A 12,138-nucleotide genomic window follows, 5' to 3' on the forward strand; every position below is an offset into this window, starting at 1 on the left:
CTAATAACTAATTTGCTAGAAGATCTGTTTTAAACTTGGTAAAAGAAGTCTAAGCTTTTGGAAAAGCCATCTGTGTATTTCTTCATGTTTTCCTTCTTTGGAATCACTTACAGAAAGGCTGAATATTTTTCCACATAATACAGCTTTTCAGAAAGCAGTAGGAACCACTGATTAATGAAAGAAGCAAGAACTTCCTTTTAGTACATTAGAGATTGTTATATTCTGTGTAACTTCTGATTTTAGTTGTTCTTAATACAATTAAAAACAGGTCTTCTTTATCTAATTTGTATTGATTTTTTGTTTGTTTGTTTTTTTTTCATTGATACAAGATGGTGAATCCACACTTTAAATTCCACTCCAGAGTGGCAGTAGAATTCCAGCTAAGCCAGTCTTACATTTTAGATATGCATACCTGAGAGCTCTGTTTAGGGAGGTAGAGGGGAAGGAAAGCTGAAAAAAAGCTTTAATTTTTCTGATGCTCAGAGAAAATTGCAACAGAATCCAAAAAACAAGTGGGGTTTCTTCAACAATATTGTAAAGATTCTGCCCAGGATTCCATAGCTAGGCAGAAAAAATGTTGCCTTGTCAAGTTTCCTTGTCCCCCCCCAAACTATCAGAATAAAACAGGGTTCTAATAATGATAGCAAAAAAAAAAAAAAAGATATATTTTAAGTATGTCTAAAAAAATAGTTAATGCCTTATTACTGTATATCTAGGGTTTGTAGGATCCAACAATTCAGCAAATTCTTTCAGGGAATGGTTGAGTGAGTTGTACATTGCACCAAAAGTAATATTTGTGCAGTGTTTTTCATTTGGGCAAATCAGCAGTTTGACGCACACTGTACTATCCAGTAGTTCACCAGTAGAATAACTTTGTTGGTATCTCTTAGTCATTCAGTTATTGATAATAGCTAATCTAAAATGCAACGCTTGAAAGGCTCTTTACTGAAGAAAATGTGAAGGGGAAGTCCTCTAAATACAGAGACTTTAGAATTAGTGCTGTTATTTTACCCTGCTGAACACTACCAGTATTGAGTTGCTTCCCACACTCCTCTCAGCTTTCTTGCCAGCTCAGCTCAACTGAAGCCAACTGTTGATCTGGTCTGCGGAGATAACCTGTTAAAATAGCATAAGCTAAACCAATCCCCTTTTGCAGAAAGGATGATTTAGAAATATGTTAATTTAACAACTCTGGTAGGTTTCTTCTTCTTTCAGATAGCAGCATTTTCCAAAATGCAGACTGCTTAATAATTCTGTAGATTTGGGAGCTTTGTGCTTGCTCCAGTGAAATACTTTGAAATCCAGTGTAATATTGCAGTGGGTGTCTGCAAGTCACTATACCACTGCCCAACTACATTGTCGAACCTGCTCTTCAAAGTAAAAGCTTGGGGATATCTAGCAGTAGTTTGTGGTAGCCTTCCCTGTTTTCATGTTTATTATTCATTTAGGATATATGAAAAAGAATGAAAAAAAAAAAAGAAATGCTAGTTTAATGCATTAAGTGTATGGTAAGCTTTAACTTTAGCTTGGAGTGGTATCATATGGAGGGAAACGTGGTGGTATAACTTGAAAAAATTATCTTTTAATCTGAGACCACAAATACTAAAAGGCCGTAACTATTTTAACCTGATTAATGCGAATTCATAGCTGACTGTGTCTGGATTTGACATGTAGTTTTAAATGCTGTACTAGTAGTAATGATTGGTTTAGAGAGAATTATGCAGCATCCACAGTGTGTCTTACTTCTGGATTAAGTATGTCTCTCTAACAAATATGTGTATTGCTTATCAGTCGTATGGAATTCTTTACATGCACCATGTGCATATTTTTTGTATATCTCAATTATCTCAAAATTTCTTTTGGTGAAAATGGTTTCTAATTTAATTCTTGGTTATGTAAGTATCCTCTCTGTTACTGTTTAATCCTTGGAGTTGGGTTCTATGAAAATGCTAGTGAGGATTTACCAAAAATAATTTTAAAAAATGAGGAAGGACTCTGCAGTCTTTGCATTTGCATCCTTAAAGTGATGTTCTTTTCAGTGGTCTCTTAAAATTAGTTTTGGAAGGTGATATGAGAAATGAACATAAGCTCTGGTTGTAGAATGAGGTTCCCAGTGACTTGTAATATTTGGATGTGGAGTTCAGAAGTTGATTGACTTTAAGCTGTCTCATATTTTGTTAGTGCATAATTTCAAAAGGGGCTTAGTGGAAACAGCAAACCTGGAAGATCATTAACAACAAATAATGAAGCCATGTGGATCTTATAGCATACCTGTAGAATATCCTATATAAATGGCCAATTAATTTTTACAATAAACTGCACCTTCACCCACAGTAGATGTAAATTTACACAGCTCCTTAGTGATTTTTGTTGATTTGAATCATCTGAATATTCCTCATGTTCAGTTTTGTACAACTAAATACGCGTCATGTTTTTGCCTTGAAAGTCTTTTAATGTTGTATTTTTTTCCTTATCCCTTATTTCCTTATCTCCCCCTACCCATCCTAACAACATTTTTAGTGGAGAAGGTGAAAGAACAGTTGAAACTCTCTTTGGAAAACAAGAGTGGCATGGTGCAAACAGGTGAACTGACAGTTGTGTTAGATGGTTTGGTTGTTGAACAAGAATCTCTTACAAATCTCAGTTCATCAGCAACAAGTAAGTTAAAATAGTTAAATCAGATGGTAATATTTTGATTATTGTCAATAATATTATATATTATAATGGTAATATTTTGATTATATGTCAAACAGACATAATAGTATATTTCTGTTGAATTTGTTTCTTACTGTTCAGTAGAAGTTCAGCAAAATGGAGAGGCTGTGCGTGAAAGCAGAGATGCTTCAGCAAGAAGTGCATCCAGGTTGGAATATTTTTTGTGTGTTTTACATTATATGAAATGTGTGAGCAAATTTATCAGTTGAAATCTTTGGGTTGCTTGTGTGTTGTTTTTTTGTAGTTTTGGTTTTTTTTGTTGTTTTTTTTGTTGTTTTGTTTTTTTTTCCAAAGGCAATAGACTTTAACTGTCAAGACATAAATAATGTTACTAGATGTTTTAGGAACATTACTTATATGATAACTACATAGTTTAGCTTGAGGAGAGTTAAATTTACAACTCTGTTCTTCCTCTGCTGTTAGAGTCTGCTCACCGCTGCTTTAGCGTTACCTCTTGCATGTGTAGCCCTCTGAACATAGTTCAGCTGGCTGGAAGTCTACTAAATGCTGCGGCAGAGATTAGGGGAGCAGTGGTTCAGTGTGGTTTTGTGTACTTACTTCATTTTCTTTTATTGTGTAAGAACCATTTCTATTCATGTGTACTACCTTGTTGCAACATACCAACTGAACAGAAGAAATAAATAAAAACTAAATTACTGTCCCTCAACCAGTTCCTTTTTAAGGTTATGATCAAGAATTTATGAGACTTGTATTGAGTTTAGGGAGGAGTATGCAGAGCACTGAAGTAAAAGGTTTGCCTGCTTCAACCAGCAGTGGAAAGAAATAGACTGGTCTGTAATTCCCTGGGTCATCCATTTTCCCCTTCTTGAAAATGGGAGTTATATTTCCCTTTTTCCAGTCATTGGGAACTTCACCTGACTGCCATGATTTCTCAAATATGATGGACAGCGGCTTCGCAACTTCATTCACCAGCTCCTTCAGGACCTGCGGATGGATTTCATCGGGACCAATGGACTTGTGCACGTTCAGATTTTTAAGATGGTCTCGAACCAGTTCCTCTCCTACAGTGGGCATAAGGTCTTCATTCTCACAGTCCCTGCATCTGCCTTCCAAGACTTGGGTGGTGCAGTCAGAGCCTTTGGCAGTGAAGACCGAGGCAAAGAAGTCATTCAGAACCTCAGCCTTCTCCAAATCCTGTGTAGCTAGTTCTCCTGAGAGCTTCCTGAGGGTGCCTATGTTCTCCCTAGTCTGTTTTTTATTTGCTATGTACCTGTAGAATCCCTTCCTGTTATCTTTAATACCTCTAGCTAGGTTTAATTCTAACTGAGCCTTAGCTTTTCTAACCTGATCCCTAGCTTCCCGGCCAACATCCCTCTTCCCATGCCACCTGTCCTTGCTTCCACTTATTATAAGCCTCTTTTATCCTTCAAATTTTCCTCAGGAGCTCCTTATCCATCCAAGGAGGTCTCCTGGCTCTCCTGCTGCTCTTCTTCTAGTTGGGATGCAACACTCCTGAGCTTTCAGCAGGTGATCCTTGAATATCAACTAACAGTTGCCCCATCATAGAAAGCCACCAAATTGGTCAGGCAGGATTTCCCTTTTGTGAAGCCCTGCTGGCTGTCACCAAGCACCTTGTTGTTTTTCATGTGCCTTAGCATGCCTTCCAGGAGAATCTGCTCCAAGATTTTGCCAGGCACGGAGGTGAGACTGACTGGTCTGTAATTCCCCGGGTCATCCATTTTCCCCTTCTTGAAAATGGGGGTTATATTTCCCTTTTTCCAGTTGTCGGGAACTTCACCTGCCATGATTTTTCAAATATGATAGACAGTGTCTGAGCAACTTCATTTGCCAGCTCCTTCGTTACCCCTGGATGGATTTCATCAGGTCCCATGGACTTGTGCACGTTAAGGTTCTTAAGATGGTCTTGAAGCAGATCCTGTCCTACATTGGGCCTAAGGTCTTCATTCTCACAGTCTCTACGTCTGCCTTCCTAAACTTGGGTGGTGTGGTCAGAGCATTTGCCAGTGAAGACTGAGGCAAAGAAGTCATTAAGAGCCTCAGCCTTCTCCAAATCCAGGGTAGGCAGTTCTCCCGATAGGTTCCGGAGTGGGCCTACATTGTCCCTAGTCTGTCTTTTATTCGCTACGTACCTACAGAATCTATTCCTGTTGTCTTTAACCTCCCTAGCCAAGTATAATTCTAACTGGGCCTCAGCTTTCTTAGCCTGGTCCCTAGCTTCCCAGACGACATCCCTGTATTCTTCCCAGGACACCTGCCCATTCTTCCCAGGCCACCTGCCCTTTCTTCCACCTTTTATAAGCCACTTTTTTCCTTTGAATTTTCCTCAGCAGCTCCTTATCCATCCAAGGAGGTCTCCTGGCCCTCCTGCTGCACTTCCTTCTGGTTGGGATGCAACTCTCCTGAGCTTGTAGCAGGTGATCCTTGAATATCAACTAACAGTCTTGGGGCCCCCTGCCCTCTAGGGATATATCCCATGGAACCTTCCTAAGAAGGTTCCTGAAGAGGCCATAGTCTGCTCTCCTGAAGTCCAGGGCATTGAGCTTGCTGCATATTCTTCTCGCTGTCCTGAGGATCTCGAGTTCGACCATCTCGTGATCACTGCAACCAAGGGTGCCCTGGAGCATCACATTTCCAACTAGCCGTTTCCTGTTGGTGAGCATGAGGTCAAGCACGGCACCTCTCCTCGTTGGCTCCTCTATTACTTGCAGAAGGAAGTTGTCTTCCACACAATCGAGGAACCTCCTGGATTGCTTGTGCCAGGCCGTACCGTCCTTCCAACAGATGTCAGGGTGGTTGAAGTCACCCATGGAAACAAGGGCCTGTGAGAGTGAGGCTTTTCCTTTCTGTCTATAGAGTGCTTCATCCACAGGTTCTCCTTAATCAGGTGGTCTGTAACAGATCCCCACAGTAATGTCTCCCATAGCTATATTCCCTTTAACCCTGACCCACAAACTCTCTGTGGACTGCTCACCTGTCCCCAGACAGAGTTCCATACTCTCCAGCCTATTGCTAACATAAAGGGCAACTCCCCCTCCCTGCCTGCCAGGCCTGTCCTTCCTAAAGAGCCTGTAACCTTCCATTCCAACACTCCAGTCATAGGAGCCATCCCACGATGTTTCTGTGATGCCTATTATATCATACCCCCGCAGACGTGCACACATCTCTAATTCCTCTTGTTTGTTCCCCATGCTATGGGCATTTGTACAGAGGCATCTGAGCCGAGCTCCAACTGAAGCCGGCTCATTGGCTGGAGTGGCTGGGATATCTCTACATTGCTCAGAGCATTTATTATAGGTTCTGGCAACTGACTGGGTGTGTTGGGATGGAATGATGCTCCCCTCCCCCAACACATCTAATTTAAAGCCTCCTTGACCAGTCTGGCAAGCCTCCTACCAAAACTGCTCTCAGAGCAGCTCCACCAGCACCCACTAGACCTGGCCTACAACCTTGGGTCCCATGTTCAAGACACCCAAACCCCTATGACACCACCCTTTTAACCAATTATTAACCTGGCTAATCCTAGCTTTTTTTAGGTCCTCCCCTGTACCCTGGAGAATTGATGAAAAGACCACCTGAGCTCCAGAGCCCCTAACCACCTCCCCCATGGCTCTGTAGTCCTTCTTTTTGTTCCCCAGGCTACTACTGTCTATATCCCTAGCACCCACATGTATCACCGGGAGTGGGTAATAATCCGTGGGATTTACTAGAGCAGGCAGCCTCTCTGACACATCCCTGATCCATGCCCCCGGTAGGCAACACACCTCCCTTGAGATGAGGTCTGGCTGGCAGACAAGTGCTTCTGTCCCTTTCAGTGTACAGTCCCCTACTACTACGACCCGCCGCTTTTTCCTAGCAGCACCAGTAGAGATCTTCTTTACCAGTGCATCAGCCGGCTGTTTCTGGCTCGAGTGCGCTTCCTCATTAGCCCCCTACAGGACAGCAAAGCGGTTCTGCGTGGGGACAGGGGATTTAGGGGGAAGCCCCTTGCTTTTGGTTTTCCTTTTCCTTCTTTTTTTTTGTTGGTTTTTTTTTTGTCACTAATTTCCAGCTTCCCAGGTTAACGGCCTCCTTCTTTCCTTCATGAGGTAGAGGGGAAGCTCAAGGCCCCTGTACAGTTTGGGCCGGGAGCAAGCATTCCTGCTTCCTCTCAGCTTCCCTGACATCCCGCAGGCTATTAACAGCATCCCGCAGCTCAGCCACCTGCTGCAGGAGGACCTCCACCAGGGAGCACCGAGTGCAGCCCTGCCCATTGTGCACCCTCCCCTCACCAGACCAGTGCAGGCTCTCTCTACACCCTGAGCTCTGCACTGCAGCCTCCCCTCTCATAGGCTCTGTCTGGGTGGCTACGCTGGCCACCGCCGGGGCAGCCAGAGCAGGGCTCCCAGACCGGGCCCTGATCATACGACGAGTGCTCACAATCCCGCTCGCCTGGTTTCTCGCGCTCCCTGGGGCAGGTTTTTAACCACTCAGGGCTGGTGCCGCTGCTTCAGGCTCCGCCCCCTGTGAGTCAGCTGCTCGCTCTCGTCAGCTGAGCTGCCGGCTCCTGGGCAGGTCCTGTCGAGGACTTGAGGCTCCCTCGGTGGCTCTTCCTGCTCTGAGTTGAGGCTCCTGGGCGCTGATCTCCCCCCCCTGCTCAGGTGTTGAAGGCGTCCTCTCTCGAGCTACTCACCTCAGCAATAAGATAAGAGTAAAATAAGTCGCTTCTTAGTTTTCGTTAGAAAGTTTGGAACTGTAAAGCATACAGATTCGAAACAGTAGTTAACAATCATTTGTTTTCATTCAGCTGTTGTTGCTGGAGGTGAGGCTTTTACTGGGTACCTGCTCTTGATCCTGGTATTTTGATGACGGCAGTTTTCCATAGAACTATCCAGCAGTTTTGATTTAAAGTTTTAAAATTAAGAGGCAAAAGTTTTAAGGTAGCTTCTCTGCATGTCTTTAGGAAGCAAATCGGCTTTGTAGTCTAGAGCTGAAAGAAATAATACTTTAATTCTCTATTTATAGTACTCCTTTGAAGTTGGGCAACTAGTTTGGTAGCATGGAAATGCTGCTTCTTCCTTTCTTACTCTGCAAAGTGGGACTTCTGTCAGATTTTCAGATTTGTTTTGTCATCTATTTAACTTCTTTTTGATTTTTAGCCTCCTTGAGAAGATGGGGAGTTGGCATTGAATGCAGTTTTCACAATATGTGTCTGTGGTGGGTGGCTTTAAGTATTTTGTGACAGATTTAGGTAAAAACAGTGTAATTGAACAAGAGACTTCCTATTCACAAGCCCTGATGCTATATTTAATTTCATGTGGCCTTATAAACGCAGACCCGTCTGTGTATATCTGTCCTCACAATGTCCAATCCTGCCTATGTATAGAGAAGCTCATCTTATTTTCCTTTACTGAGGGGAAATTCTGTTACTTTCTTATGTTACCAGTAGAATAATTTTTGGAGATACGACAAAAAAACCCAACTGTTCCACTTGCTTAATGAGAAATAGAGTTTTCCTGCTCATAGCTGTTCTTTGAAAGGCCCCTAAGGCAGTTTTGGAAGATGTGGCAGGTGCATCAGTCTGTTCAACTCAATTCTAGTATGTCATTACAAGTGGAAGATTAAGTGTAAACGGATAATCTTATTTTTTATCTGAAATCCTCAAAACTAAAATTTGCCTTTTGTTCCTTAATTGTTTTGGTGTTGCGCTTGACTTATCTAGCCTGTAAAAATTGTGTTATAAACTTGTTGTGAATTTACTTCCATTTCTTTATTTGTTTCTTTAGTGTGATTTAGTGTACGATTTGGTTTAGTTGCATACCTGATTAACGTGTTGTTTGTGGTAACCTAAATGATCTCTTATTTTTTACCAAGATCTGCTTGTGACATTTCTAACGGGGTAGACAATCAAGTACCTTCCGACTCTATAGTACAGAATACATTCTCTGTAGAAGCTGTTAATGGAGACAGCACACCATCTCCTACTAATGCTGCAGCCAGGCCCAAAAATACACCAGAACCAAAACCACTTGCAGCTCAGCCTGTCAACAGCACTGGTAAGAATGGGAGAATAATGAGAAAATGTTCCATTAAGCTCTTTTATCTGGTTGAAATGTATCTGAAGTTGACACACTTTGTCTATATTTTTTTGTTAGATTTCAAAAATACTGAAAGGATGTTTCTGGGCTTGAATTTATAATCCTATGTGTCCACTTCTTTGAATTTTTCTTGAGTTAGACACATTCTTAAATGTATTAAGTTTCATGCTTCAGAACCTTCAGTAGAAATAGGTAAGCTGTTAATAAACAGTAAAACAGAGACTGTCGAACTTTCTGTAATAGAGTGGGAAATGTGGGTATGGTGGAAAGATAGCAGAAACAATTATGAACTTTACAAGCTAATAATTGAATTAGGCCCTATCTGAAGCTTTTCTGCTTGGAGAATATTAATTCGATTCTCCTCTCTTTCCAGCTGACGGCCAGAGGGCATATTATTATTTAGACATTGCTCCCTTTTTCTTCAGTAGCAGAGAGATCCATTTGAAATCTGTATTAGGATAGGGTAACTGCAAAAATAATTGATTTGTTCAAATAGTAATATTGATGAAATCATCACTGGGCTTTCACTGAGGCACTGATAGAGCAGTCTTCAAGTACTGTACCAGTTAGTGGGGACTTTTTTAAGGGAAGGCATAAAACAGGTCTCCATCATTTGCTGATGACAGACTTCTCCCTATCCCCCACACTACTGGGCTTAGCAGGATTGCATTTTCATGTGATGTTGCCGAATTGCTGTTTTAGATCTCATTGGTGAGGTAATCAGCTGATGTAATGTTTTATAGATCTGTTTTGGAGATCAGCTTACTAAAGAGCTGATGATTTGTCAGTTACTTTGCTTCTAACTTTGTTACGTAATCCCATTAACTCTTTCATGTGAATGAATTGTGGTTATTTTTTTTTTTTCTTAATGAAAGCTAAAATTTCAGTTGGCTTTTTTCCCATGAAAATAAAGTTGCTGCTAAGTTAGAACAGAAGTTTAAAGAAATGTGATCAACTTGTAGTTATTTGTTTGTTTTTTTTTTTTCAATAATACGGTTTACATTTGATTGAAATAATGCAAAGTCTTGACATGTCTTGATGTAGTTAACCTGTTCTGTGTGAGCTGGAAGTAGTAACGGGTTAGTCTGAAATAGTTGTGTTCAAAAAGTAAAGCATTTACAGATTTTACAAGTCTGCTGCTGTCTGTACAATCATGCTTATTCTGCATTATCAAGAAAATACTTACAGCCCAGTGATAAGTGTTTTAAGAAACTGACTCCCTGATTTAAGTGCATTGCGTGTAATTCTTTCACCTGCTTTTCTGACCATTTAGGGAAGCAAGAAATTGCTGACATTATATACATATTGCAAGTCATAAGTAGAATGTAGCTATTTATTTACTTTATAACACTCTTACAAATGAACTCTAAAATGCTGGAACAATGGTTTGTAGCCACTAGTCTAGGGTTCAGTTTTGCAAATCTGTATTGACAAAGTTATGAGTATAGAGCAGCTGTATTGGCCTCAGTCCTTAGAATTGTAGGTGGATAGTATGCTGTTAAGATTACTTGAAGTCTGTGTTGCATATTACATTTAGTCTTGTAGAAAAGTAGTTCCAGCTCTGTAAGAGGTCCAAATGAGTTGAAACGGAATTGTCAGTGTCTGGTGTTGATTAGTCTTGCAGAAAATGAAAACTGTGAATGATCTTGCTCTGCTTTTAATTAATAGGGCCTTGACATTTAATAGGATCCTAGTGACTGCTGTACCTGATTTCACTTGTCTAAGGCAAGATCTTTTGCTGACATACTGTTCTGTCAAGCTCTGCAAATGATTGGTATTGATGTATGGTTGGCCAAGTGAGCTTGGAAGTATTAAAGCCTACTTAGCCCCTTTTCCTGCTAAATCCATGCCTGCTTTAAACCTTTTATGGGATTACGATTGCTTGAGTTGAATGACATTTGTATTGTTCTTTAAAAGACAGAAATTGATTTACTTTGTGATTCTGAAATGACTTTCTTCAGTCATTAGACTATGTAAATTGCATTAGCCAAATACTGTTTTTTACATTTTAATCCCACTTTTGGAGGGGGATTTGTTTTTTTACCCAAGTCACACACAGGTGTGTTTTGCTGAATTGTAGGGTTCTGTAGCTCAACTCTTTAAAAGGAAAAGATAAAAATAATCTCTAAGAACTGCATCTTGGTTTTCTAAATTTCATGATATTTTTTGTCTCTTCACATTTTTCTTTCATGTCATACTGATCAAGATTCTTTTTTAAAGTTGGTAGAAGTTCATAGCAAATAAGTTTCAAAGCAAATAAAGCAGTACTGTTTTCTGGTCCTAAGCAGATGGATACATTTGCTAATCTAAAGAGTAAAATGTAATGTTGACCAAGATATGCAGAAACTAAGGAATTACCTTAGCAGGGAAGTCTATAGAGCGTGGCTTGCAGACTGACTTTTAATTACAGCTTTAACTGAGGCAGGTGCATTGTGACTTTTTGTCATCATAGACAAAAATAATGCTTATGGCATATAGGTGTGACTTAAACATATTCCTTCGTGCTATTTACAACAAAAGTTAGTCATTTGAAAAATGAATCTCAGAAGATTATAATATACAGATGTTCTTATTTCCCATTTCTCAGTTAATGGCGAATCATCCTCCTCTGCACCAGAAACTGGTAATTATTCTGTCTCTGAGGCTCCGGTAGATTCAGTTGAAGCTCCCATGTCTTCAGATTGCACTAACACTACAGCAGAACCTCAGTCAACAACAGACACAGCAAGCTCTTCTGAAAGCCATGCTTCTGCATCACCTGTTGCGTCTGCTGGACTAGAACCTGCGGGTGCCGCAGACTGTGCTCAACCTAATGCTCGAAACAGTGTAGCAGCAGATGCAGCAAAACCAAGGGAATCCTCCTCCACCTCAAGTGCATCTGCAGAACCTGCAAGACAGCAGTCTGGTAATGCGAGTACAGAACCTTTGCCACCAGGGTATGTGGGCTTGAATTTAATGCTAGAATTGTGTTTTGCCTAAATGTACATATGAAGAAACAGAAATTTGATTCTGCAATGGGATTGCCAAATGCAGATCTGTTTGCTGAGATGGGGTTACTTGATCTAAAATGGGGTTTGTACTGCTGCTGTAATGGGCTAGTAGCTCTTGTCCCAGTAATGACTGATAACAAATTTGCTGAGATTGTATTGTGGTCCAGATAGACAAACTCTTGGGCATTATGGACATGAAGACTTACCATTTGAGGTATTTAGGCTTACTTGGGTCATAATTTGTTACTCCTTTGGCTCTTGAACTATGAGACTGCAGTAGGGACAAAAATACAGAGAACTGAAATTTGATAAAATACTTGTAGGTGCTTGCTGTGTAATAGTAATGTTAGAGGTAAAATTACAGATTTGAAATGTAT

The 12,138-nt window shown here is 40.7% G+C and overlaps 1 protein-coding gene across 5 annotated transcripts in view; it reads left to right on the forward strand.

Annotated features, from left to right (window-relative positions):
- WWP1 (WW domain containing E3 ubiquitin protein ligase 1) overlaps positions 1-12,138 on the forward strand; it is a 57,473-nt gene that overhangs the window by 24,150 nt on the left and 21,185 nt on the right. For 3 of the 5 annotated variants that reach the window (XM_057426283.1, XM_057426279.1, XM_057426281.1), the window contains 4 exons: positions 2,521-2,658; positions 2,797-2,863; positions 8,548-8,729; positions 11,359-11,707. In XM_057426283.1, the coding sequence (XP_057282266.1) occupies positions 2,521-2,658; positions 2,797-2,863; positions 8,548-8,729; positions 11,359-11,707 (736 nt within the window). Of the gene's footprint in view, positions 1-2,519; positions 2,659-2,796; positions 2,864-8,547; positions 8,730-11,358; positions 11,708-12,138 lie in introns of those variants that run through there. The other 2 variants (XM_057426280.1, XM_057426282.1) reach the window with 2 other exon arrangements.

The sequence above is a fragment of the Pezoporus wallicus genome, unplaced genomic scaffold (assembly GCF_028554395.1).
Source record: "Pezoporus wallicus isolate ANWC-B61680 ecotype Strahan unplaced genomic scaffold, APGP_CSIRO_Pwel_v1 contig_4131, whole genome shotgun sequence".
Lineage (NCBI taxonomy): Eukaryota > Metazoa > Chordata > Aves > Psittaciformes > Psittacidae > Pezoporus > Pezoporus wallicus.